The sequence below is a fragment of the Diaporthe batatas genome (genome assembly GCF_019321695.1).
Source record: "Diaporthe batatas strain CRI 302-4 chromosome Unknown Contig00031, whole genome shotgun sequence".
Classification (NCBI taxonomy): domain Eukaryota; kingdom Fungi; phylum Ascomycota; class Sordariomycetes; order Diaporthales; family Diaporthaceae; genus Diaporthe; species Diaporthe batatas.
Genome location: NW_025408578.1, coordinates 153,070 through 179,416, shown reverse-complemented (window position 1 = coordinate 179,416; position 26,347 = coordinate 153,070). Strand labels below are relative to the sequence as shown.

Sequence of the window (26,347 nt, the reverse complement as noted above, 5' to 3'; positions counted from 1 at the left end):
TTATTATTATATTATTATTATATTATTATTATATTATAATTAAATTATAATTAAATTAAAATATATTATAATTAAATTATAATTAAATTATTATTATTATTATAATTTTTAAAATATAAAAATATTAAATTTATTAAATAAATTAAATTATATATAAATATAAATTAATTAAAATAAATAAAAATAAAGTTATTATATTTCAAAAGTTTTAACTTTATTTAAATAAATATATATTTATTTATTTTATAAAATTAATTAAAAATATTTATTTAATTTATTATATAATATAAAATATAACCTTTAAATAAAATAATTATTTTTAATTACTTAAGTTTATAATTTTAATAATTTATATATTTAAAGAAATAATTAATAATTAATAATAATTAAATAAAGTTATAAATTAAATTTTAATTTTTTAAAAGAATTATTAATATTTAAAATAATTAATATATTTTTAAAAGAATTAAAAATAAAATATATTTTATAATATTAAAGAAATAATTTAAAACTTATATACTTTATTTCTAATAATTATTCTATACTTATTAGTAATAATACACTACTATATTAATAGTTATAAACCGCCTTTAGGTACATGTAGGATCTAAGACCCGCGATATACAGACTATTAAATTTTGAAGACTCTCGATACAGCTGCTCACTTGGCCTCTATGCTTTGAGTGCACCTCCTTCACCGTCGGACGTATGACCGCTGCTGTGTCCATTGACCTTCAAATCCCTCCTCACCTCGCCAATGATCCCCCTCCAATTACCAATCTGGGCCGTGGTCCTGTGCCGTCTCGAGAAAGCACTTCGTCTGAACTCAACGAACCAGATCATGAACCAGTAAATGCTAGCAATCCAAGCAAGAACAGCAGCCACCCATATGATCGCTAAGTATGCGCCTCCCTGCTTGACTCCTAGATTGAAGCCCTTTCCAAGGTCTGAGATGCTGTCACTCCCTGCAACGATGACGCCAGTCACAATGCCAGCAAGGCCCAAGAAGATGGCGGCACCCAGTATTGAGAACCCTGTATTGACAAGGGTCAAGAAACGGGACTGTGCGCGTAGGATCCCGAGGACTTGCGGAAAAGTGTCAGATTCGATAATCATACTCGAAGTGATAGTAAAGAGCACGATCACGGCCAACGGGGCCAGGGGACAGGACTCTTACCAGAGGCAATGGCCGTGATTGCAGTACAGACGCAACCGATGATCAGGAACACCATCATAACAGTCGCTGCAGTTGAAGCCAAGTTGACTGTGGTCTGGAGGGACTGCTTAAGTGTTGCCACAAGAGGCACGGATACCTGCGCAGTTCCGACCGTCAGCGACGACGGGATCGAGTTCGTGATATTGGTCAAGCCTGGTGTGTCGGAGGCAAATGTTAGTAGGATTGCGCAAGCAAGAGCACCGTGACATGGATTTGAGCTCGAATTCCCAGGTGGGCAGTGTACACCTTCAGCGCGTATTCCTTACCTCGGCCTTTGTCACGATAAGCAAAGCACGCGTCGATATCCACGTCACTGTCGGAGTCATCTTCGTTCCGGAAGCTTCCCTGGCACATCTTGGTGGTGTAAAGGCGGTATGTGTCTTTGACCCCCAAGGCCTCCGTCAGGTTCCCCAGTATTGTACCCGAGAGATCGTTCAGCCCCTGGTCAACACTGTTTGTCAAGTTGTCGAGAATTCCGTTGAGGCCTGGTATGCTATTGATGATTCCTCCCAGTCCTGGAAGAGGGTCAAGGCTCGAGTCACCGGATCCACTGGTGGACTGGTCCGTAGGTGTAATCTGTATGAGATCCTGGCCGATTTTTGAGGTATTAAGCTATCCAGTTCGGTGAAGTCAGTCGCTGTCCAGTGCGCATCTGCACCTGTAGGATTGTGGGACCGCCATGTGGTCCCCTGGGAACACTCACCGCAATCCAGTAATTGTCATTAGCAGTGCCCGTGGACGACCCGGAGACCAGTAAGACAATGCCAAGAACAGTGGCAGCGATCGAAGCAATGGCCGGAGCCGCGGCAGTAATACGGAAGCCCATTATCAGTGGTTATTTCGAACTCAGAAGTTGTGATCAAGCTGTTGAGTTAGCTAGCGATGGGGGAGGGGAGGCACGAGTGATGCAGCATCCTTTTAAAGTTGTGCCCGTTTGATGCTCTCCGTACTCGTAATTCTCCAAATACCACGGGCGGCCTAGTTGGTTGCCACTGAGTGGCATATTGTGCTGTGCGTCTTCCAGCGACGTCATGCTATACATACCTAGATAAATCAAATAAGGGGGGTCTCGGGTGCGTTAGCACCAACGACGCATTTTTGTCAGCCCTGAATAGCAATGGTTTCATTCTTCCAGGGTCCTCCACTTCATGCATTGCTCGCGAGCCGCCGTGGCCGTCCGGCTTGTCATCTGGTTATTGGTTAATTGAGGATGCCAACGCGTGACGCATGTGTTCACTCGTCAGGGATACCTGGCCCGTGCCAAAGCAGCTCATGGAATTGCCCGATATAGATGTGTCCGGCCGATCTTATCGCTCGACAAGAGACAGTCCGAGGGCCGCAAACCTCCCTCCAAGAGCGCGCTGACAGCCCTTTTTGGAAACCGGATGCCCGGCCAGCGTTGCCTGAATGGTCAACAAAGCTGTGATAATATGGCATTCTTGGGGATGAAAATAAGCATTCACTTTCGATCGGAAGCTTCCGGGGAGCAACCCGTCGCGTCATCGTCCGATTAACTCACTGCTGTGATGTACGTTTCCGTCCCAAAAAGCTCAGGAGCAAATCAAATGCCACCACAACTGTTTCGTATGTGCAGGCTTGTGCGCTATTGTCAAGCATTTGATCGCCCAACGTAGACCACCCACAATGCGACTGCGTCATGGGCGAGAAGAGAGCTAGAGTTAGGGTGGTTTCGTTTTTAATCCCCATATATATAAAATATATATAGCGCCTTTATATAGTAATAAATACTTAAAATTTAATATTTAAAGAAATATAGTATTAATAATAATAGAAAGAAAATATAATATATAGGTATATAGTTAAACTTTATATTATATAAATAAAGTTAGAAGATATTACTTTTAATAATATTATATTAAAATTATTAATATAAGTAGCTTAAAGGCTAATAGTTAGTAAAGTAGTTATATAGTAAGATTAAAATAGTTTTAAAATAGCCTTTATAAGAAAAAAAATCTTATAATATAAGACTTAATAAGCTAACTTTTCCCTATTAATATACTTATTATATAGCTATTTAAATCTATTCTTATTAAATAAGTTAAATTATAATCCTTATTTTAAATATATAATTAATAGAATAATAATATTATAATAATAAATTTATTTAAGAAAGTCTTTTATATAAATTTTATAAAAGATTAAAACCCTTTTAAAAAGTTAAGTAGAGTTTATTTATTATATATTAAATAAATATTATATAAGGAAAGTAGAAGTTTAGATATTTAAGAATTAAATTCTTTTTAAATATATTATTTTATTATTAAGAATTTATTTACTTTTATATAATATATAAGGAATATAGTAAAAGGGGGAGCTTTATAAGGGAAGTTAATAACTTTATTATATATAAATAAGTTTAAAAGTATATATTAAATAATTATTAACTTTATGCTTAAAGTATAAACTAATAGTTAATTTAAAAGTTAAGAAAATAATAAATAAATAAATATATAATTAAATAAAAAATATAATGTAGCTGAAGCTAGAGCTAGAGTTAAACACTTACAATTTAGTCTTAAAGACACATTCGGCTACAGCATTATCTTAAACGACGTATCTCGTCGACTTTGACGGTGATATGTGATCTTGCCCAGCTTGAGAAATAATTAAACTGCCCAGGTGGTTTCGCTTCTATTCCGTATATACGTCCGAGGACATATATGGCGCCTTCATGCGGTAGCAAATGCCTAAGACCCAGCGCTTAAAAAAACACGATGTTGATAACTATAGTTGAAATACTAATATTTGCGTGTGTAGCCCTCTAGAAAGCGACTGTGATTCTTAATTTGATGATGTCGTGGTGGAGAACCCCCCCCCCCCAAACTGGTTGCAGAATGGGAAGGCTCCCTCTTAACAACCCGCCGTTGGTTGGTCTATCACTCCTGCCAGCACACACGCCTCACACAGACTTCATCATACTACTACTAGAATGGCGTGTATGAGCTCATACATGTAACATATATCAAAGTGTAACGCCCATAGTTACAATGAGCACTTATGTATATACTGACAGCCCGTGTTTAATGTAATTCCCAGCATTTCAACCGTATATATTTTGAGAACGGAAATTTATGTACTTAAGATTGAAAGGTATATACCTAACTATAATTAAGTAGTACTTTAACTAATTAAAGGACTTTATTTTATTTTATTATACTACTTAAAGAGTATTTTTTTATATTCTTTTTATTATACCTTATAATAAATTCTTTTCCTATCTAATTATACTCTTTAACTATTATATTATTATAAGTTAAATTAACTATTTAAATATTAAAACTATTAATTAAAACTAAATTTTTATTATATTTATTTAAATATTATTTTTAAGTATTATAATTAATAATATAAATACTTAATTACTTTAAGTTTAAGCTATAATAATAAATAGATTATTATAATTAGAATTATAATATTATTATTAATAATTATTACCTTTTAATATTTTTAATCTTTTATACTTTTAAAGTTTTTAATAATAGATATAATATTTATAAAGAGTTTAAAATTAAGTTAGATAAAGTTATAAAGTTAGTTAATTAGTTAATAGTTTTTATAATTTAAAATTATATTAAAAAGTTGTAGTTTATAATTATAATATATAGTAATTTTTAACTTTAATTATTTATAATAGTATTATAATTAAGGTTAATTATATTTAGTAAGGATTTATTTATATAATTAAAACTATAATAAGTAAGTAGAGGTTTATAATTTAGGAAGGAAGTATACTTATTATAGGCTTTAAATAATATTTAAGGTAGAGTGAGGTTAGGTTAAATTAATATTAAATTAATATAAATTTTTTTAAATTATATATAACCTTTTATAATAAAGTTAAAAAACTTAAACTTATATTTTAATAAGAATATTTTATAATAATATTAAAACTTAATATAATAAAGTTTTAATTAATAAAATAAAGGAAAGAGAGTTAAAATATTTATATATTAATATAAATAATATTAAATTAACCTTAAAAGTAAGATTACTAATATTATTAAACTTAAAATAAAAGGAAGTATTATTAATATCTTTTAATATAAAAATAATAAATTATATAAATTTAAAAGTAATATATTTTATAATATTTTCTTTTAATTATACTTATATAACTAATAGTAAAAGATATTATATTTTAAAATATAATTATAATATATATAAAAAGAACTTACTTTTATTTTAAGATATTATTAATAATAAAAATAAACTTCTAATAGCTTTTAAAGTAAGTTAAATTATTACTAATAAAGTATAAAACTATAAATTTAAAAGTTATTATTATTAATTATAATATTATTTTAATTAATATTATTAAGTATATATTCCTTATATTTATTACTAACTTTATATTTTTATATTAATATAAATATTATCTTTAATATTAAAAGAAATAATAAAGGGTATTAAATTTATAAAATATAAAAGAAAAGAAAGTTAATAATAAAAGGATTTAAAAATAAAAATAAAAATATAACTTTACTTAATACTTTAATAAGAAATAAAATAATAATCCTATTAAAGATCTTAAATAAAGTTTTTATACCTATTAAACTTTATTTAACCTACTTAAATTTATAAAATACTTAACTAATTATTAAATCTTTAACTTAATTTAATACTACCTATAAAAAAGTTCTTAAATTAATAGGTAATAATTTAATACTTAAAGATCTATTATATAAATAAAAAAGGTTATAATTAAATAAATAATTTATAAAATCTATAAAGTTCTTAACTTTAATTTATATATAATATCTTTAATAAAAATATATATTAAAAATTTAAAGTCTATTTAAACTATAAAATAAAAATACTTTTATTTTATTAAGGTTATTATAAAGCTTTAAAGGATATTACTTATAACTTTTAATTAAAAAGTATATTAAAAATATCCTCTTTTAAAAGTTTAATAAGTAAAAATAATTAAAAACCTTTTAATATAAGTTTTATAAATAGCTTTAAATCTTCTCTTAAATATTAAAAATATACTTTATAAATATTTAAAAGTAAAATCCTATAAAATAACTATTTATAATTAATCTATACTTACCTTATATTTGTATAATATAACTTAATTTATATTAATTAAATTATTAATAAAAGAAGATTATATAACCCTTTAAAAAACTAATATATATAAATTCTTTTAACTTAATTATAACTTATTAATTAAAAACCCTTTACTTATAATTTACTTACTAAAATAAGTTAAATTAATTAAAAATACTTTTATAAAATAGTTATATTTATAATTAATAAAGTAAATATTTTTAAATAAAATAAAAATTAAATAATAACTATAATAAATAAAAAATAAACTTAATAACTATTAACTTAAAAATTAAGTTAAATAATAAAATAAAGATAATAATAACCTTTCTTTAATAAATAAATTTAACTTAAAAGTAAAATAACTTAACCCTATAATTTTTAAACTAAAAGAATATTTATAATAATAATACCTAATAAATAATTATTTAATAAAACTAATAGTTAGTAGTAAAGTTTATAAAGTAAGTAAACTATTAATTAAAGTAATAATCTATTTTTAAATATATCCTTAAATACCTTACTAATAGTTAAAAGTAATATATAAAGGTATAAGATTATTAACTAATTATTATAAATAAATCTAATTATAAATAATATTATTAATAATAATAAAATATATAATTAAAAATTAAAATATATATATAATTAAATATAAATTATATTTAAAATATTATTAAATTTAGTTATAGAGTATATAATTTATATAATTTTCCACCTTACTTTTATAAATTAATAAAAAAATATTATTAAATAGTAATTATATATAATAACTTTACTAATTATTATAATAGACCTTAATTAAAATAAATTTATATATATATATAGGTACTATTTAGTTATAGTTAGGTATGTGCCTTCCAATTTTAGGTATGTGAATTTCCGTTCTCTACATTTTTCTGTGTATGGGGAACAAGAACGATACCACTTCGGCGCCATGTTTTCACATCTTGCAGCTCTATCATGGTGTCTTCCTGTCCATGAACGACGCTTCCTGTCCGGACTGTGGTGTTGATTGATAAACAGGCGGTTTGAGGCTCATCTCAGGAAATGGGACCGCTTCAGGCGGTAGAACTGGGGATCAAAGATTAGCTCCTCCACTCTTCAAATTGCGCGTCTCAAGTGACCAATTCACGACCTCTCACGACCTCCTGTCAATCATAGGTTGCATTTCGTACCACCCAAAGCGCGCCAAACAGATATGTAAACTCGACCCGGCGACGCATAGTCTTCATAAGATGAGGTCGATGATTGTTGTCACCGCCATTGAGTGCCGGTTGGAGCGCCTGATGTACCACTGATGAGGACAACATTGCCCAAGAATGCTTAAACTGGACTGCTACAGGTCAACTGTCTCTTCCGAAACATATGCAACCACGCAGAGCGACGTACTATCTGAAGAGTGTGTATGATTCACTCGCAAAACCATACCTCAGAATGATTAATGAATGCCCGGTGTTGGGCAGGTAGGACTTAACAAGTGGGCAACACTGGTGAAACAGTTTAATGATTTCTTTGGATGTTTAAGATACGAAGGGTCATACTCTTGGGCCTGAGTATTTGGTGAACGGCGCGAACTTACCTCGGACGTATGCGGAATATAGGCGAAACCAGTTACCTGTGAAGAACTGAATCGCCTTGCACACCTGTCCGCTAGGGCCCGGGGTTAGTCCTTGTGGTGGCGTGTGTCAGTGAAGTCTTGGCAGCGTGCCGTGAGTACGAATTCAAAACAAGGGCTCCCTGAGACAAATGCCAAGGGGGCTTGGCAGTAGTGCGTCATGCTGATCAGACGTTGAACCCGAACAATCTAGAACAGGTAAGATAGGTGAAAAGGGAGAGGTGTTAGTCGTATAGTAGCAGTATTATTTATTACAATACTATACATACTGATGGGTTACGGTGTGGGATCAGAACGTGAATTTCCGTCGATCCCGCTATCATACCACCTAATTCTCATTACTACTCGCGTTGGTAATGCTCCGATTGACTCCTTCTACCTTTAATACCGCCCGTGTGTTGTGAGAGGTCAGGTTACTGAGCGGCGGTATACATGTTGGATTCTATCTAACCCTTCTTAGGTATGCTTCCAGTGACAGTTCTCGGCCGCGGCGTATTTTGACAGCGGACGCTGTTCCGGTCCGAACCACTTGCATAGCCAGAATCATAGCCCTGCTCCTCTTTAATCGGTTTCCTTCGTTTGTGTGGGTGGCTAGACTCGGTGGAGCGAACTCGAGACTGCCGTGATGTGACGCATTGGGATGTCGGGCTTGTATTTCGGCTTGACTGGCTATTCGCTCTTGTGCCCTGTTTTCGGCCTTTCTTTTGTGAGCTTCGATGGGAGGTGGATGAGCTCATAGGTTGAGTTCTGGAGGAACTATGTATGTGTGCAACATCTCTTTGTCTCCGGTCACTCTCGGAATTCTTCAATGATTTCTTTTGCCCGAGGTTGCCCTTGGTAGACTGGAAGAAGAACTTGGCTGCGAGGGCAGTAGCCCCTGCAAGGGGAAGCTTTCCTGTTATGGGGTCAACATAATTTCCAAGGAAAGGTTGGACCGTCATCACACTGACCTAAACCGCCGTCTGACGACCACTCTACGTGAGGTAAATGCTTTGTTGTATTGACCACGAGGGCCGCTGAGCTCCGTGAGCCCTGGGAAAGCCAGAGTCAGCTGCGGATGAACTGTTGCTACTGAATGATTTAACTTGAAACGCTTTTTCGTGAATTACTCACGTTGATATTGAACTTGAAGTCGAATCTTTCGCCCTTTTTCACCTCTGGACCTTTGCCTAGCAGAGCAGCAATGCTCGTCGGGTGCAGGCCCCCATAGTTTACTCCACCTCCTGTGTGGTCATTCGTTTCGACGCTCAGGGTCGGAACAGCGAGACCAGCCCAGTTCTTGTGCGGCATACTTGCAGTTACATATAAGCGTGACATTCTGCCTGAAGCTGTCTGGGTAGGTTGGGCGATGTCGATGGGAGAGCTGTTGGGCCCAGGCGTCGAGTGGGAGTAATAAGGGACTTTATGGTGCCTGTAGGGACTTTGTGTGAGGAGGCTCACCGCTGTGATTAGAGACTTTGGGTAAGGAAGATTGGCGTTCTGAGTTGGCGGTTTGTAAAAGACAGGCGTGGATGTCCAATAGTTCTCTTATCGAGCCTCGAACTACACAGTTGCTGATCGTAACCAATTTCCGATAGTGCCAGCATGGATTCGCTCGCCTCACAAAACGAAGCGTTGGGCATGTCGCCGAATCGGAGTTGACCGTAGGGCCCTTATCTCGACCGTCAGGGATGATGCTTTACCCCCAGACCCGCCGACTCGCAGCACGCAAACTTCGCGGTGCTTACCACATGTCATGCAGCTGGCCACGTTCGCAGTCAGTGACACTGGCAGCAGTGACGTTGTGAATGACAGCTGTACACATGACGCGGTCTGCGCAGGGCTAGGATGGGAGACCCCCAAAGCATCCCATGGGATCTCAAGGTGTGCCACAAATTGCTGCTGGCAAGGAGGCCTTGCACACATGGGAGAGTCCATCTATTAAAGTTGTGATGTACTGGTGTGGCTCTATGCCACCCCTATATCTAAGAACGGATGGTCTACATTGTACAAATGGTTCTAATGGCCTGTCTGCCTATGCCCTTGCCTCAACAAACTCCTTGCTGAATGGATACGAGGTGTAGCCATCTGCTTTCCCGGGATTGTAGAAAGTGCCTCTGTCGTAGCTGGTGAGCTCGATACCCTTCTGTAACCTGAACACCAGGTCCGGGTTGGAGATGAAGAAACGACCAAAGACGACGACGACGTCCCTGTCTGGGAATTCCTCATCCACCGTGGCGATGGCCGAGGCCGGTCTGAAGCCGCCTGCAAGCAGCACAGGGCTCTGGTTGTCCCAGATGTCGACCAAGAAGTTGATCTTGTCGGTGGCCTCGACGTCAGCATTGCCCGAGACGCGCGACTCGACCAAGTGGATGTAAGCAAGCTTGTACTTCTTGAGCTCCCTGACGAGGTGCGAGAATTGTGGCTTCGGATCGGCCATCCTCATGCTCTGGAAGTCGGAGAAAGGGCTGAGCCTGATTCCCGTGCGGTCTGAGCCCACGGCCTCGGTCACGGCCTTTGTTATCTCGAGTGCAAAACGAGCCCTGTTCTCGATGCTGCCGCCCCACTGGTCGGTGCGCTGGTTGGAGACGTCCTGTATGAACTGGTCCACAAGGTAACCGTTTGCGCCGTGGATCTCAACACCGTCGAAGCCCGCCTCGACGGCATTCTTGGCGGCCTGTGCGTACTGCCTCACATACCACTGAATCTCGTCCTCGGTCAGTGGTGTTGGTTTCTCGCCGCCCTCGAGAGGAATGTCCGAGGCAGACACGAGCTTAGCCTCGGGGCCGGCCACCTGCCTCAGCCCTTCCAGGTGCGAGGCCCGGCCCAGGGCCCAGAGCTGCAGGTAGATGAAGCTCTTCTTGTCGTGCACAGCCCTGGTGACCTTTTTCCAGCCATCGATCTGTGCCCGCGACCAGATGCCAGGTGCTTTGGGGTACCCGGCTGCTTCCGGCGCGATGAAGGTGGCTTCTGTGATGAGCAGGGTGCCAGGCACGGAGGCGCGCTGGGCATAGTACTCGGGTACGAGATCCTGCAGGGGGACGCTGTCATCGTCCGCGCGAAAGCGGGTCAACGGTGCCAGAGCGATGCGGTTGGAGAGATCAGAACGGCCCAGCCTCAGGGGCTTGAAAAGACTGGTCTCCTCGGCCATGGTGCAGTCCTGAGTGCCTAGGTCAAGATCGGGCACTTTAAATGCTGTGTTCAGGTGTAGAAATGATGCACGCGAGGTGGAGGATCTGGGAGGTCGGGACAGAAATTGCTACGATCTTATTAGTGGGAGACGATGTAAATAAGGATATCTGAACGAGATCAATGATGTAATCCAGACAGCTAGGCGGGAGGTGCAGTCTCGCTATCGGCTTAAATAACTTATTACTTCCAGGCTGTAAGTATCAAGGATTCCGCCACCACTCGACCTGCCATACCAGTAGTTCGTGATCGCTAAGCAGATGAGACTAATGAGACGAGGACGGCCAGTAGCGTGGGAGGGATTCCGTGAATCCGCGGTGATCCCGAAACGCTAGATGCTTGCCTAATCCGGCCTGCTTCTTTTGTCATCACGGAATTGCCAGTCAGTAGGCGGGCCGTACTAGGCCGAGCGTTGGAAAAATGCTTCGGCTGTACATGGCCGTTCGAGCGACATGTCTTTGAAATCACAAAGAGTCCTGTCGAGGTCATGGAGGGGGGGGCTGGTGTGTCGTGTAGAGAAAAGGCGTACACACATACACGGTGCCACCCACTCCCAAACGAGTCAGGGCCAGACTTCAGACCGCCCAACTGCCGCCTCTGAGCACTCTTGGTGTATTATTAATCATCCGTTCACGTCATCGTCGACAGCAAACGCGTTGGGTGGGTAATAAGCTCGTCCTCTGCAGATCCGGCACCGATCTATGGAACCCCCCGGATCGGCTTCCACTTGTAGTGCACAAAAATCCACATCAGCTGCACCAGCCACCACCTCATATTCAAGTAATTAAACTTTCTTATCGAGCTCTGCCAGTGCTTCTCACTGGAGCATGCGCATACCCCTAATTAACCTGCTTCGAGCACCACGAGTCGCACTCACGCTTGAGCCCAGCTCCGAATCCACGCCCCGAGTCGCATCAGAACAAGCCACTCTCCACCATGACGACAGGCGTATTCCGGGTACGTGCTCTGCCTTGAGAGGAGCGGCTGACCCGCACCACATGCAATGCGCTCGACCCCGTCTTCTCAGGCTGTCAACACCTACCTGCCTGACGGCCCAGGGGTTTGAGGTTGCCATGTTCCTGTATCCCACTTGAGCAAGCTCGCAAGGTCTGACGTGACAGTATCACATGCTACATAGTACATCGACCCCGCCACCATCACCGATTCTGAGGAGCCCTTCGTCAAGCCATGGGCCAAGGTCGATACCGATGCCACGTCTTTCGACCGCACGGAGCGCAAGAGGTCTGTTGCCAACATCCGTGAGGCAGCTCAGAACGGCACAGAGTTCGGCGTGGACATTTCCGGGTTCGCCGTCTACGGCTATCCATCCGGGCTCCAACAGGATGCATTCTTTGCGGCGGACGACACGGAGGTCCGCTCCGAGTACTACGCCGAGGTGGAGCAGCTCCTGAGGGAGAAGCTGGGGCCGGCGGTTGACAGGGTCGTCATCTTTGACCACACCATCAGGAGGCACGATCCGTCGTCACCTCGGCAGCCAGTGCAGCAGGTGCACGTCGACCAGACGCCAAGGGCAGCAGAGGCCAGGGTCCGGCGGCACGTACCAGCAGGCGAGGCAGACGAATTGCTCAGCAGGCGGTACCAGCTGATCAATGTCTGGAGACCAATAGGCCATGCGGCCAGTGATTTCCCTCTTGCCGTGGTGGATTGGAGGTCTACTGCGCCAGAGGACCTGGTCAAGGTGGACCTGCTGTATCCCGTGCGAAACAGGGATATCGGAGACGAGAAGGACGACAGGGGAAAGGAGATACTGCCAGACCCAGCAAAAGCGAGAGACACCACTGGATACGAAGTCAGAGGTGAGTGTGCACCGGCCGCCACAGGCCTGGCCTGATCTGCCCACGTGCAGGTATGCAGCTAACCAGTTCCGACGGTCCAGGCGAGACATACTCGATCGCACCCAACGAGAAACACAAGTTCTGGGTAAGAGCTCTCCCATCCGGGGCCCATTGACCCGCGTGGTCCAAGGCAAAGGCACCAGTTGACCACCTCCCCGGCCCGTCTTACTCGCCCCGACTTGTGCAGCACACATGAGTGGCTAATCGACGAGATCCGCAACAGTATATGAAGGACATGACGCCGGGTGAGGCCATGTTCATCAAGTGTTTTGACTCGGCAAGCCAGGGCCAGCCGGGCGGAAAGGACGGTATTGCCGCTCTCACCCCTCACACGGCCTTTGTGGACCCCAACACCCCGAGCGACGCGAAGGGGAGACAGAGCATAGAGGTCAGATGTCTGGTCTTCTACAAGGAATAAGTTCGGGCTGGTCAACTCCACACATTGGATGCCAACTATCGAATTTGCTGCCCTCTCACTGCCGAGTGTTGAGCATGGTGAGGTAGGTGTATGGAGTACAGATTACCTTAAGTACAAAACAGGGCTCTCATGCCTAGAATTGTATTAAGCACAAGAGTAAAACCCTTGACCATTGACAAGATTATTTGGATATAAAATAATGGATGCCAAAGACAAGTTGACTGGCCCTGTGCAGTTGTCAGTTGGTTCATGTTGACATCATCACATCAATGATGGAACTCTAGTAAAGACTGGTTGGTGAGTGAGCTGTGAGATAATACGAAAGTACCTAAGTAATTAAGTACCTAGATACCTAGGTACCTAGGTATTGATGATTGTGTGGACGGGCGGTCTTATCGCTATCTTAGCTACTCCGTACACTTATCTTATCACCGCCCAGCAATCTACCTTTTTTTTTCTCGAGGCAGCATGATTGCGCCCCGATGGCAATACCCCTCCACACCAGCTGCCCTTCCTGATTTGTGCGACCCCAAAATCTCAACCACGAGCGATTGCGTTGCTATTGACTCGGCTCTTTTCGGTCCTCGCCTCCTCATCCTCAAGGCCACCTGTCCCTTGGCTCTCGAACCCAATCGACCGACACCATGTCCAAGCGTGCAGGAGAACACGACGACGGCCCCTTGAAGGGCGGCCACCGCCCAGACGCCATGGACATCGACGACAAGGCCGACGAGGGCATGGGCGAGTTCGAGGACGAGTTCGAGGATGAGTTCGAGAGCGAGGACGAGATCCTCGAGGCCGGTGTTGATGGCAGGCCAGATGCTGAGAGGGAGGCCGAGGAGAAAGCAGGTACGTCACCCCAATCCGAAGCTCGCGTCGTCGGGGAGCCCGTCGGGGAGCACGTCGGGGGGAGGCCAGCGTGGCTGACGATACATGAGCAGCCGCAGGAGAAATGGACGTCGACAGCGCCGCCACAGGTCCCGGCACATTCATCGTCGGCCGCACAAAACTCGAGCCAGGCCAGACCCTGGCCCCCGACCCGACCACCTACCACATGCTCCACAACCTTTCTACCCCGTGGCCCTGCCTCTCCTTTGACATTGTCCGCGACTCCCTCGGCGACAACCGCAAGGTCTATCCCGCCACCATGTACACTGTCTCGGGCACCCAGGCCGAGGGCCAGCGCGCCAACGAGAACGCCCTGATGGTCATGAAGTTTGCTGGCCTGAGCAGGATGGACAAGGACGCCGACGACAGCGATGACGACGACGACGACGACGACGACGAGGACGCCGACCCTATCCTCGAGTCCAAGAGCATCCCGCTGTCTTCCACCACAAACCGCATACGCGCCCACCAGACTCCCAACTCAGACCCTTCGAGACCCCCCACCACCCTCGTCGCCACCATGACCGAGTCCTCCGACGTCTACATCCACGACATCACACCCCATCTTGCCAGCTTCGATACGCCTGGCGTCATAGTGTCTGAGAAGCAGAACAAGCCCCTGTCTACCATCCGTGCCCACAAGTCAGAAGGCTATGCTGTCGACTGGTCGCCCTTGTCGCCCGCGGGGAAGCTTGCCACCGGTGACAACAACGGCGTCATCTACGTCACCACCCGCACCGACGGCGGCGGCTGGGTCACAGACACGAGGCCTTTCACCGGCCATACCGGCAGTGTCGAGGAGATCCAATGGAGTCCCACCGAGGACAAGGTCTTTGCCTCGGCCTCCTCTGACGGCTCCATCCGTATCTGGGACGTGAGGAGCAAGAGCCGCCAGGCCATGATCACCATGCCCGTCAGCAGGACCGACGTGAATGTCATGAGCTGGAGCAAACAGAGGTCCAACCTGCTGGCCTCGGGCGACGATGATGGTGTCTGGGGCGTCTGGGACCTGCGCCAGTGGAAGCCCAACGCCACCGAGAAGCCCACGCCCGTCGCAAGCTTTGACTACCACAAGGAACAGATCACAAGTGTGGAATGGCACCCCACCGACGACAGCATCGTCGCCGTTGCCGCGGGCGACAACACGGTCACCCTGTGGGACCTCGCCGTCGAGCTGGACGACGAGGAGAGCAAGGACACCGCAGGCGTCAACGACGTGCCGCCCCAGCTGCTGTTTGTGCACTACCACGAGCAGGCCAAGGAGCTGCACTGGCACCCCCAGATCCCCGGCACCCTGGTTGCCACGGGCCAGGAGTTCAGCGTCTTCAAGACGATTAGTGTCTAAGCTCCCGCGTCACAAGAGATATTCGACAGTTCATCCGTCCCAGATACTGGACGAAACACAATAATGATACCATTCGATTCAGTACATGTCGCTCGAGCTTTGAAGGGTCCATCGTGAACAACTTTGGATCAATCCGGGTCAATTGGGAGCTCTCAGATTATCTCCTATCCGGCCATTTGATTGTCATCCTCTGGCCGTATCAGCCCGGCTGCCTCCCCCCCCCCCAAACATATATATATACCATGTCAACCTGACCCGTGCGGTTGCCAATTTATATACACAGAGACAGTGCATGCTCAGCAGGTGTTGAGCATGCTCGTCAGAGCCGTCTTCTCCGCACTGCTAACGGTCAATTTGTAGTAGGACTTGACCTGGACCCAACTCCTCGCGTAGACACAATAAAAGCTCGCCAGTGGCGGCTTCCAGTTGGCAGGGTTCTTGTCCCCCTTGGACTGGTTCACGTTGTCCGTCACGGCCCAGAGCTGCGGGCGAGTTACGTCGTTGGCGAAAGCCTCGCGCTGCGCGGTGGTCCAGGCATTGGCCCCAGACTGCGTCCCTGTCAGTTGCAGTCCCCCACTTTGCTTCGAGCACGGTCGACAAGCGGAACAGGTGACTCACGATCCAAGCGTTCTTCAATGGGACCATGTGGTCAATATCCACATCGCTGGCTGCCGTCCAGGTCGCACCATCGTATGGGCTGAACCACGACCCAGATGTCGCTGTGCAGGCTGAGCTGACGACGACATTGGTGCCGTCACGCTTCAGGACGTACTCGCTGGGGTGAGAGAACGGTTAACCTCAGGCCCGACAGTATCTTTTTTTCCCCCTCGTGTGATCGACTGGCGGAGATATGTACGACGGGGACATACCGAGTGTTGCATGTGCCCTCGATCGTGTCCCACGTGGGGAACAGATCCCTATTGTAGGCACCATCATCAACCTGCGTGGAGACCGTGAGGGCTGCCAGCTGGGTCTTGGCCGCGGATGCCGACGGGATGCCTGGCGGTGTTGGCATGGGCGCCGGCGCCGCCGAGACAATGGCCACAAGGCCAGCAAGAGCGGCGAGGAGGGAAGTCGGGGCCTTCATGATGAAGTTGGTGATCGGCTCAGCAGTTGTCGAGGACCCAGAAGCTGCTACTGTTCGTGGATATCTGGATCATCCCCCACTTGGAGGGACGCGCGCACACAGACATATTTATATTCGTACACACGAACTCTTGTTCTCACCCCGTCTACCATAGGTGTGTCTGCACATAAGCCTCCAGCTAGCTACTCCGTATTTCGTACCTTGCCAGTGCCACCTGGCCGGCACACTTGACTGCACGCCCGTCCTGGTGCCCAGGTGGTCATCTCGCTTGCGACTCCACCTCGAGTCAAGACGCTACGACCGTTCACGTGCTGACAGCCAACGAAGATAAGCACGCGGTCGGGCACAACACAATGTCGGCGTCTCGTCCTGGCCTTCTGATAGCCGGGGTGGACATCGTCAGACTTGGCATCTCCGGCTCATCCAGTGGTGTTTGCCCTAGGCGTGTTCGCCAAGACTTTGACACCGATGCAATGCTACCAGGACCGGATGAACAAAATGTGAAACAGACCAATGCCGTGACTCGGTTGAGCCACGACCTATCCCAACATGGGAAGCTGGTCAGGGCTCAGCGGGTCGGGCTCGGAGCCGACAGGTTAAGCTTCAATCCAAGGTTATACTGTCGCTCGGCAGTACGGAGTAGATCGCAATCACAGATATTGGATGGGGATCAGGGGTGCACAGTCAGCTTCCTCTTCTGGAGTGAGATCCGTCTGCTGGCTGAGCGGGCCCCAAGTATGCCGGCAGTACGACGCCAGTATCGATACCCTTATTCAGATAAGGGACAGCTCAACCAGCACTGGGGCTGCGCAGCAGTCTGGCATTCTGGCAGTCTAGACACATGGTTATCCGTTGTGGGATAATAATAAGCAGCGCGACAGAGCATCGGGACCTTGGTGCTGTCCAGGATGCTCCTCGTTTCGCCAGCCAGCTGAGAGACCGGTGTAACGATGGCAGCCTTCCAATATCTGAGACTACTGTGCATATAACGTTGATGATAATGCCAAAAAGGGGAAAGGCAATCAACTAACTGCACACCTTCTGGTCGAGCTACGCACGCCCGGCGCACGCTCCCCTTCACAGCGCCTCGTCACGCAGCACCCGAGCCAATATATATCGGACAAGTTTATACATTCTGAGTGATGTAGCCCGAAAATCCATCCACTTGTACTTTCTAATCCCTTCTGGCACACCACACCACTTGTGAAGCGGATGCATAGCTAGCTGACTTGGCTGCGGGGGATGTTTGGTTCTAGGAAGGTAGTCAGAAATGCCACATCCTGAAACGTCGAAGAGCATAGAGAGCCACTATATCGAGCGCAATTCTCACAGTCCATACAGATAGGAAGTCGGCGAGTCCCGCAGAAAGCATTCTAGACGAATGTGCTCCAAGGTCGTGTGTGTATCTGGTTTTGCTCCTATTCTATGCGTGGTTTCGCTTCTATTCCGTATACGTCCGAGGACATACATGGCGCCTTCATACGGTGGTAAGCACTCAAGACCCAGCGCTTGCGTGGGAAATATGTACCATTTATCATGAGCCACGACAGGATGCACGGAAAGACCATATGGAAGTCAAGCGTTGTTTCTGTGGTTTTAATGTCATGAATGGTTTCTCCGTATCGGCCGCATTCATGCCGTCGAGCGTCAGTTGGCACGTCCTTGGTTGTGGTCACCTGCAGACCTCTTGTTTGTTGGTCCTCCTGTCCCCCAGTGGAAGCAATCGCCCTCGGTACATCGCAGATCAAACCAGTCGACCGCGACGTCCGCCTGCACAGGTATGTTATGCGGGACATTCAAGGCACTATACGCCTCGAACCAGCCCGCATCCCCATAGACGTATTTGGTCCAGTTTGCCAATGGCGTGTCTTGGACGGTGATCGTAGGTGTCTGGCTCAGGCCAAACACGCCGGTCCATTCTTTGATCTCCTCGCCGAAGTTGGTGTAATTGAGCGTCTCGTCCACCGTACCGTGGAATACTTGCATCTTTGGACGCCAGCCGCTGCCGTATGCGGGATACGCCGCTCTCACTATCGAAGTCCACTCCGCAGGGCTGTACTGGACGCGCCCCTCGGCACAGTCGCTGTTCCAATAATCCACATCGCTAGTGTTTGCCGGTATGTTTGCCCCATAGCACCCGAACGGCACACCCGCAAACGCTGAGCCGGCAGCAAAGACATCGGGATAGGCCCCCACAAGGACGTTGGTCATCATGGCACCGGAGCTGACACCCGTGACGAAGACACGAGTTGCATCGGCCCCGTACTTGTCGAGTGTCCAGTTTACCATGCTCACAATCCCTTGGCTATCGCCTCCACCATCGTGGGACAGAGTGGCACGAGAGGAAACGTCCCAGCATTTGTCGACCAGGTTCGGGCTGTCGGGATAGATGACAATAAAACCGTACTGGGAGGCCAGACTAGCAAACGTGGATCCAGCGAACGCAGAAGGTGCATCGCCGTGACACCAATGAGGGTTGACAAGGACTGGCGGGTTCGGGGCAATCTGGTCGGGGACGTAGATATAGAAGCCTACGTTGCTGGGGTTGTGCTCGAGCGTTACATTGAGTTTCTGAAGGGACGCGGCGTGGAGCAAAGAAAACGAAGAGGCCAGGACTGCCAATTGAGACGACAAACGCGTCATCTTGGCAATGTTGCTGCTCTTGGGGATTGTTAACCCCGAGAATCCGTATTCTTCCTCGTTCTGTAAACCAGACGCGATACAAACACCCTCTGGCTCCTGGTCCTGGGCGCTGCGGGATCAGTCGGCGAAGTCGAATACGTGTGGACAGCTTGACCTCTGAACCACTGGCGCGTACCCACTTGATGAAAAGGCAAACGCATCTTCTTATAAGGGTGAAGGGCTCTGTTGTCCGTCAGTGTTGGTCGGTGGCAAACCCGGAAATTTAGTCACAGAATGGCCGACATCCCAGCACTGCGGAGCTAATAGCTCCGAACATGCTAGCCGAACATGTCTGGAAACTCCCAATCCCCCGCCTGCCTTGCTACCTTGAGACCGTATTGGTCGACGCTTGATTCGGGGAGAATTCGACGAAAGCCTCTGCCAGGGGTAACTCGTCGTCGGGGTGTTTGGCCTGCCTGTGGTGCAAAGCCGCTTGATGCTGATGTCGATTGGTTGGCCCAAGCCATTGTACTTCGGTAAGAGATCTATTCTTGCGTTGCATTGCGGTTCTCATTGCGAGGTCTAGGTAGGTATTACTCACAGCTGGGTATTGAGACCTCTTTTTCATGTTACCCAGGCAGACGGCTGCTTATTCTTGAGCATGAGTGACGCAGGCGAATTGTGTTGATACGGTGCAAGTGGTTTTCCAGAGAACTTGAGAACTCTACTTCAGAAGCCATTGTACCATGTCTGCTATGAGTCCCCCGCCTCCCTCAGGACCGCCTTCTGAAGAGCCGCATCTTGTAAGGGCTACACATTCAAGTGATGCTGTCAACCTCTGGGAGCCACAAGAATGCCTGTTCACAGATGTGACGAGTTTTCCATGCACGCAGGATTTGAACACGCTTACCTCATATCACTACCTAGGTATTCAATCCTACCCAGGCCAGTAACACCTGTGCTGAGGGCGAGCGTAGCAGCCTTGTGAGCGTGGGCCGCAGACTCGAAGCGGACATATCTGTGTAACAACAAGCCATAGTTGCCCGCCGAACCTTTGAAAACGTTCACCGTCGAGACAGGACTGGACTTCCCAGTCACCACAGTAGCAATGTCCTCGAGTGGACACACTCAAGGGAGCACTTGAGATTGAAGCTGCATCATGTCTCGATGTAACTACCATTCCTTCTCGAAAACTTGTGCCTGAGATCTCAGTTTTCATTCCGGGCCGCATCAACCGCTGACTCGAAGGCCGTCATGCAATCAATCAATCACCTTCGAGGCACGCCCAGTGCCCTCCTGAGCACCTCCATAAACCTCCACACCTCCTCAAAGCTGTTGTACATGGCGACCGGGGCCACGCGAAGGACGTCCGGCTTGCGCTTGTCGCACACAATTCCCTCCTCAGCAAACTCGTCCAACACCTTGTCCAGCAGGCCGTCTCTCAGCAGGATGCTCAGCTGTGCGCCCCTCTCGGCGGTGTTGGCCGGCGTCACTGTGATGAACGCGGCCTTGTCGGCACCCTGCTCGTCTGCCAGGATCTGGTTCAGCAGCGCCTCGGCATAGCACGTCAGCACAAGGCTCTTGTTCCTCAGGTTCGAGAAGCCCGCCTCGTTGAACATGCTCAGGGCGCCGCTCAGGGCGGCAAGGTCCAGCGCCGAGGGGTTGCCGATCTGAAACCCGCCCGCGCCGGGAGTCGGCTGGAACTGCTTGGCCATCTGGAACCGCACGCTCTTGTCGCCGCCGTACCAGCCGCTGAGGCGGGGCCGGAACACGGGCCTCGGCTGCCCGTCGTCACTGTTGCTGTCAGGGGCCCACTCCACCTTGCCGTGGCGCTCGTGCACAAACGCGCCGGCGATGGACCCCGGGCCGGAATTGATGTACTTGTACGTGCACCACATGGCAAAATCGACGTTCCACTCGTGGAGTTTGAGGTCGACATTCCCCGCCGCGTGGGCCAGGTCCCAGCCCACCACGATGCCCCTGTCCTGCGCATACTTGGTGATGGTCGGTATGTCGAACAGCTGTCCGCTATAGTACTGGATCCCCGGGAGGAGGATCACGGCCGTGTCGTCCGCATGCTCGTCGATGGTGGCCAGGACCTGGCTGGTGGGGATGTACAGGTTCTCATCCTTGGGCCAGATCTCCACCATGGACTTTGCCGGGTCCAGGTTGTGCCACTGGATATGCGAGTGGATGGCGTAGTAGTCACTTGGGAAGGGTTTCCACTCCAGGATGATCTTGTGGCGCTTCTCTGTGGGCCTATAGAAGGCAGCCAGCAGCAGGTGGATGTTGGTCGTCAGGGTGTTCATGTAGACAATCTCGCTGGGCAACGCGCCCATGAAGCCCGCCGACTGGGTGGCACACTGGGCGGCCATGTCTTGCCAGTTGACCAGGGGCGAGTCCTCCAGGTCCGTGAAGTGGCCGTTGACCCCGATCGATGCCCATGTGTCTAGCTGCGCGTTGATGTATCGCCGTGTCGCCCGGGACTGCAGGCCCAGGGAGTTGCCGCAGAAGTAGATGGCGCCCTCCCCGTCCTCCTCCTGCCCGCCGGCTGCATGTGCGGTTCCATTCACCGCCGAAGCCGCGGATGATACTACGGGCTTGAGCGCCTTGTCCTTGAGTGAAGCCTTTGTTGGGAAAATGTACTCTTTCCGCAGGTGCTTGATCGGGTCAGCGTCGTCGAGTGACCGGGCATGCTGCCGAGAAAAATCACAAAAGGCCGGCTTCTTCCCTGACCGAATCTGGTCAGCAGTGGCGCTGAAATCCATCTTTGACACGGGCCAACAACGGAGACGAAGAGTGTCGAGAAAAAAAAAAAAAGAACAAAGTTATGCTTCGTGCCCAGGCTGTGATAGAGAAAGGTATGAAGTGGCAGATAAGTGAGGCTTCTCTTTTTTTCCCCCTCCTTCCGGTGTGCCTGATCGGCTTCCCTATGTAGTGGGCAGTCAAGCACCAAGCCGCCGCCGTCGATGCCCCCAGCCGAGTCGGTCCAGGCCTGAGAATGCTGATGTAATAGATTCTGGGCCCTGGAAAGCTTTTCGGCTCGCACCGAGAGCGGCACCGACGCAGCTAAACAGGCGCAGGAGAGGCCGAGCACGGTGGCCCAAGCTACCTGTGGGAGGTTACATTCCGAACATCCGCCGTTCCGAGTCGTGCTTTCTCCCTTCCGCGTTTAGCCGCCGACCGGATGTCATTCTAGTCTCGGTCTCCCGAAGCCAGGGCCAAGTCCTCCGGGTCCGACGTCCCTGGCCCAGCATTTATCTTGATCAACTGGAGAGGAGAGGTGTTGCTTGCGCTCGCGGAAGCCCCAGATGTTGACGGAAGAGAAGACAGGTGTGGTTCGATCGCGGAAGAAGTGGCAGCATGCGTAGGGATATCGTGCCCCCCACCCCCTTGAGTGTCCGCCCCCTTCCTCGCAGCATCCTTTCTGCCCTGCAAGTTTTGTTGCTTGAGCCTTTCGATCCTACCGGGGAAGGGGTGTCTTTTTGTTTCTTATAGACTTCGCATCCCACATAGATACATTAACCTTGTTGTTTTCTTACACAAAGTGCCATTGTTGCTGGGCCTCAAGAATCATCTAGACATTGCTCCCAGGCCCATCTCCATCTTCTTCTCTTGCTGTATCAGCAGCAGACTAGACACTTGAGCACGGTTGTGTTTATTTCCCCTTGCGCTTTGTCATTTCCCCGGGTGTCACTCCGCCGAGACTCGCAGCATCCGATATGTCACCTCACGCCCTCACTGAGCAACTGCAGGACGAGGAGCTTCTTGCGTCTTTTAACGTCACAAGCAATGGCTTTCTCCCAGCGGAAGAGCCTCTCCGTTTTCTCCCAAACGCTTGCTATGAGCCTTGGGAACTCCTGATCCACAATGCCCAGGACCTCCTGGCCAATGGCACGCTGAGGCAAAGAGTCGAGCAGTTGCCGGTGCTTTCGACAGACGGTCTCAGGACGGAGCCCGAATGGAGGCGGGCTTATGTTATCCTGACCCTCCTTACGCATTCATATGTCTGGGGAGGTGACAGAGCCGCAGAGGTTAGCCTGGAGCCTTCCTCTGCCGCGGGGCATGCTCGCGATGCACTCACCTAGAAACCCATGCTGATATTTCCGTTCTCTCAGGTACTGCCTCCCGCAATATCAAGACCGCTCCTCGCGGTCTCCAGGCACCTCGAGGTCCCGCCGGTGGCGACATACGCCGCCCTTAATCTCTGGAACTTTACCTCATCCACCGGCTGCTTCACCGACCTTGATAGCCTCAAGTCGCCACATACTTTCACGGGCACCGAGGATGAGTCGTGGTTTCTCTGTGTCTCGGTCGCCATGGAGGCACAGGGCGCTTATATCATGCCAACCATGCTCAGAGCCCTGCGGGCCATCCACACCCGCGATTATGGGACAATCGCCGCAGCACTGGATGAGCTGTCGGTCTGCATCAGGAAGGTTGGCGTGCTCCTGGACCGCATGCGCGAGAAATGCGATCCCATGGTCTTTTACCACAAGATCCGCCCGTTCCTGGCCGGGTCCAAGAACATGGCCGCCGCAGGCCTGCCAAAGGGTCTCTTCTACGACGAGGGCAACGGGCAAGGGTCGTGGCAGCAGTGGCGCGGCGGCAGCAACGGCCAGTCCTCGTTGATCCAATTCTGGGACGTCGTGCTGGGCGTGACGCACACGTCCGAGGGGAGCAACAACCCGCACGCCACGGGCGGTAAGCCAGAGGAGAAGAGCTTTCACCAGGAGGTGAGGGAGTACATGCCGGGAGGGCACCGGCGATTTCTTGAGCATGTCGGGCGGTCAGGCAGCATCCGCTCGCTGGCCATGGTGGCGACGAGCAGCGAAGAGCACGCGAGGATGCAAGAGGCATACGCGGCGGCCACAAAGACACTGACCGAGTTCAGGAATAAGCACCTGGGCATCGTGACCACATACATCGTCATCCCATCCAGGAAGCCATGGACGGGAGATGTCGGCAAGAAGGCGGTCAACCTGGCGACCTTGTCCACAAGGCAGCAGAACGAGAAGAAGGACGCCGGGAAGAGTGGCGCCGACAAGGAGCTGACGGGGACGGGGGGGACGGCACTGCTGCCTTTCCTGAAGCAGGCGAGGGACGACACTCACGAGGCTGGGCACCTCGTGCGGGAGAATGCCATGGCGAACCGGTGAGCCCTGTGTCTATGTAGATGGGTGTGGGGTCATCGGCACGAGGTGCTTGCATGCATTTGTTAGGCGTTGGGGTCCGTATCTGTGTCTGTCCCTTATCATGGGCTTTTTGATGTGTCTTATGGATTGCGGCCACATGGTGTCAGGAGTAGGCGGTTCATCTGGATTTACAACACGTTACTGTGTGCGAACACCATTGCTCAACGCCAATGCTAGATAATGCCCAAGGTCCAGCTGAACTGGATCCACTCGTTTTACTTGCATACATAGCCTGAGGTATATAGACTTGAAGTCGTTAGAGCTGATCTTATGTTTATTTTTCGGCCCTGCCATAACTACTTGTACCTATCAGATGGTATCGGCGTTCCCAACTGTCCGAGAAACGATCTCAGCCCGCACGTAGGGCAAACTTCTCGGAAGTTCGGAAGATCTTCAGCATCCGCGCGCTTACAGGCTGCTCTACTCCAGAGTCTGGCCACAGCACCGAAAGAAAAGATGCAGATTCACTCCATATGAACGGCAGTTGAACTCATGCGTGTCTCACAATGAGTCCAGCAGTCTCTGGGCCTGCCGTGACGCGTGCGAATCTTTGTCAACCACTTCGTGATGCTTCAGGTGTCTCAAACCCCACTCCCTGGCGTTGCTCTTGTTGCTGGCCAAGACGGCATGGTCGAAAGCCAGCCTGCTTGTTTTGATGTGGTAGTCTGCAAATCCTTCTTCCTCGACGTACTCTGCCAAGCCTTGAGCGGACAGCATGAGCTTGTTCTTTGCAAAACTTGTTCTCGTGCCGGGTGTCCGCAGAGCGTTCTCCAACTCTTCTAGGTCTCTGCCAGCCTGGAGCCGTCGTGCATCTGAAGCTCCAGTCCGGCAGGCTGTGCAGTCGCAACGGAATCCATACGGCTGAAGCCTCTGGTTGCGTCTCTCTGTGTCCGTAAGTAAAGGAATATAGGTTGTCAAAATCTGTGCGCGGGGAAGGGGTCAGCTGATTTGAGATCACAAGCACTTGATGTGAGCCCCCCCCCCTCCGGGGGGTTTTTGGCGACCAAGTGGTGCTTGAAAATTCATACCTCCTCTCCCTCTTGGATATCACGTATTGCCACGATGATCCTGGTGCCGCTGTTATCAGCGTTGAGCACATTGGGCTGACAGGAATGGTTGATGAGTGCCACTTTAGGATAGATGGCAACCCGGCCATCGTCCAAGTTGTAGGCATTACTCCGGAGGATGGCCATAAGACGGCCCGAATCGTCCTGGCTGTCTCCCTCGAGCCTTTGCTCGTGGCACGAGAGGTATTCTTGCTGCTGATCCGGGCTGAGTCTCGAGTACTCGTGCTCCACGTCGGCAGCCATTGCGGACAGGGAATAACCCATGCCCGGAACAAGTGCTGGAGGGTTCACGACGAAGAGGGGTGTCTCCACCAGCACATGCGTGCCTTTTATAATGTGTTTGGCAGCAAAGAGGCCGCGGCCTTTCCCCGGTGAGGGCTTCATTGACCATGTCGACCCCTCACCCTGCTGCTCACTTGGCGCTGGCAGCTGGTGTGAATGTGCGGCACACTTGAACTCGCGGTCAGAAAATTGACACGAACTTTGGGGACGGATGAGCTTCACGAGCCTCGAAAATACGCACCGTCAGCGTCTGGCCGGGAATTGGTGATATTGGGCAGTCGACATCCTTGAGCATTTGATGTGACAGAGAAAAGCTCCGCTGGGCTTGCAGCAGCAAAAGTGCAACCAGCCAGGTTCCGCACCGCTGCGCCGAGATCTGAACCAAAGCCATGCTCGCTTGTGATCCGATTACGACCAAGGGAAGCTCTGGAGGAAGAACTCGATGATAGATATGGAAGAGTGTGGCCGTTAGACCGGTCACCAAATCGCCTCCGATGTGGTCAATGGAG

General features: G+C 48.0%; 10 protein-coding genes across 10 annotated transcripts; 3 read left to right on the top strand and 7 right to left on the bottom strand.

The window, feature by feature from the left end:
- Positions 1 to 672: 672 nt before the first annotated feature.
- On the bottom strand, positions 673 to 2,601 carry KVR01_013752 (uncharacterized protein; the record flags this gene model as incomplete). Its single annotated transcript, XM_044783444.1, has 4 exons — positions 1,920 to 2,601; positions 1,483 to 1,828; positions 1,178 to 1,369; positions 673 to 1,085 (listed from the first exon to the last, which is right to left on the bottom strand). The coding sequence occupies exons 1-4, from the start codon at positions 2,040 to 2,042 to the stop codon at positions 673 to 675; spliced, it is 1,074 nt and encodes a 357-aa protein (XP_044637290.1). The 5' UTR covers positions 2,043 to 2,601.
- Positions 2,602 to 8,356: 5,755 nt separating this feature from the next.
- KVR01_013756 (uncharacterized protein) lies at positions 8,357 to 9,200 on the bottom strand (the record flags this gene model as incomplete). The annotated part of the gene is made up of 3 exons (XM_044792456.1): positions 8,357 to 8,805; positions 8,861 to 8,942; positions 9,024 to 9,200. The coding sequence occupies 3 exons, from the start codon at positions 9,198 to 9,200 to the stop codon at positions 8,357 to 8,359; spliced, it is 708 nt and encodes a 235-aa protein (XP_044637294.1).
- A 612-nt stretch (positions 9,201 to 9,812) lies between these two features.
- On the bottom strand, positions 9,813 to 11,147 carry KVR01_013715 (uncharacterized protein). Its single transcript, XM_044787220.1, has one exon. It carries the CDS (start codon positions 11,038 to 11,040, stop codon positions 9,925 to 9,927), a length of 1,116 nt encoding a protein of 371 aa, XP_044637253.1. The 5' UTR covers positions 11,041 to 11,147; the 3' UTR covers positions 9,813 to 9,924.
- A 579-nt stretch (positions 11,148 to 11,726) lies between these two features.
- Positions 11,727 to 13,573, top strand: KVR01_013762 (uncharacterized protein). The gene is made up of 4 exons (XM_044782965.1): positions 11,727 to 12,035; positions 12,217 to 12,895; positions 12,976 to 13,019; positions 13,158 to 13,573. The coding sequence occupies exons 1-4, from the start codon at positions 12,015 to 12,017 to the stop codon at positions 13,350 to 13,352; spliced, it is 939 nt and encodes a 312-aa protein (XP_044637300.1). The 5' UTR covers positions 11,727 to 12,014; the 3' UTR covers positions 13,353 to 13,573.
- Positions 13,574 to 13,836: 263 nt separating this feature from the next.
- Positions 13,837 to 16,799, top strand: KVR01_013733 (ribosome biosynthesis protein RRB1). The gene is made up of 2 exons (XM_044785672.1): positions 13,837 to 14,201; positions 14,294 to 16,799. Exons 1-2 carry the CDS (start codon positions 13,997 to 13,999, stop codon positions 15,583 to 15,585), a joined length of 1,497 nt encoding a protein of 498 aa, XP_044637271.1. The 5' UTR covers positions 13,837 to 13,996; the 3' UTR covers positions 15,586 to 16,799.
- On the bottom strand, positions 15,882 to 16,672 carry KVR01_013728 (uncharacterized protein; the record flags this gene model as incomplete). The annotated part of the gene is made up of 3 exons (XM_044789474.1): positions 15,882 to 16,133; positions 16,204 to 16,360; positions 16,455 to 16,672. 3 exons carry the CDS (start codon positions 16,670 to 16,672, stop codon positions 15,882 to 15,884), a joined length of 627 nt encoding a protein of 208 aa, XP_044637266.1.
- A 1,520-nt stretch (positions 16,800 to 18,319) lies between the features above and the next one.
- KVR01_013759 (uncharacterized protein) lies at positions 18,320 to 19,315 on the bottom strand (the record flags this gene model as incomplete). Its single annotated transcript, XM_044783672.1, has 1 exon — positions 18,320 to 19,315. One exon carries the CDS (start codon positions 19,313 to 19,315, stop codon positions 18,320 to 18,322), a length of 996 nt encoding a protein of 331 aa, XP_044637297.1.
- Positions 19,316 to 19,331: 16 nt separating this feature from the next.
- On the bottom strand, positions 19,332 to 22,298 carry KVR01_013743 (uncharacterized protein). The gene is made up of 2 exons (XM_044788222.1): positions 20,205 to 22,298; positions 19,332 to 20,104 (listed from the first exon to the last, which is right to left on the bottom strand). Exon 1 carries the CDS (start codon positions 22,060 to 22,062, stop codon positions 20,563 to 20,565), a length of 1,500 nt encoding a protein of 499 aa, XP_044637281.1. The 5' UTR covers positions 22,063 to 22,298; the 3' UTR covers positions 19,332 to 20,104; positions 20,205 to 20,562.
- A 217-nt stretch (positions 22,299 to 22,515) lies between these two features.
- On the top strand, positions 22,516 to 24,785 carry KVR01_013750 (uncharacterized protein). The gene is made up of 2 exons (XM_044794621.1): positions 22,516 to 23,328; positions 23,413 to 24,785. Exons 1-2 carry the CDS (start codon positions 23,017 to 23,019, stop codon positions 24,451 to 24,453), a joined length of 1,353 nt encoding a protein of 450 aa, XP_044637288.1. The 5' UTR covers positions 22,516 to 23,016; the 3' UTR covers positions 24,454 to 24,785.
- KVR01_013712 (uncharacterized protein) lies at positions 24,762 to 25,799 on the bottom strand (the record flags this gene model as incomplete). Its single annotated transcript, XM_044787081.1, has 2 exons — positions 24,762 to 25,410; positions 25,518 to 25,799. The coding sequence occupies 2 exons, from the start codon at positions 25,797 to 25,799 to the stop codon at positions 24,991 to 24,993; spliced, it is 702 nt and encodes a 233-aa protein (XP_044637250.1). The 3' UTR covers positions 24,762 to 24,990.
- Between the last annotated feature and the right edge of the window lie 548 nt (positions 25,800 to 26,347).

Coding starts and splice junctions, on each gene's coding strand:
- KVR01_013715 (XM_044787220.1), bottom strand. CDS start 11,040: ATGGCCGAGGAGACCAGTCTTTTCAAGCCCCTGAGGCTGGGCCGTTCT.
- KVR01_013762 (XM_044782965.1), top strand. CDS start 12,015: ATGACGACAGGCGTATTCCGG. Junction 12,896..12,975: donor CACTGGATACGAAGTCAGAG/GTGAGTGTGCAC, acceptor CCGACGGTCCAG/GCGAGACATACTCGATCGCA. Junction 13,020..13,157: donor ACGAGAAACACAAGTTCTGG/GTAAGAGCTCTC, acceptor GATCCGCAACAG/TATATGAAGGACATGACGCC.
- KVR01_013733 (XM_044785672.1), top strand. CDS start 13,997: ATGTCCAAGCGTGCAGGAGAACACGACGACGGCCCCTTGAAGGGCGGC. Junction 14,202..14,293: donor GGAGGCCGAGGAGAAAGCAG/GTACGTCACCCC, acceptor ATACATGAGCAG/CCGCAGGAGAAATGGACGTC.
- KVR01_013743 (XM_044788222.1), bottom strand. CDS start 22,062: ATGGATTTCAGCGCCACTGCTGACCAGATTCGGTCAGGGAAGAAGCCG.
- KVR01_013750 (XM_044794621.1), top strand. CDS start 23,017: ATGTCACCTCACGCCCTCACTGAGCAACTGCAGGACGAGGAGCTTCTT. Junction 23,329..23,412: donor GAGGTGACAGAGCCGCAGAG/GTTAGCCTGGAG, acceptor CCGTTCTCTCAG/GTACTGCCTCCCGCAATATC.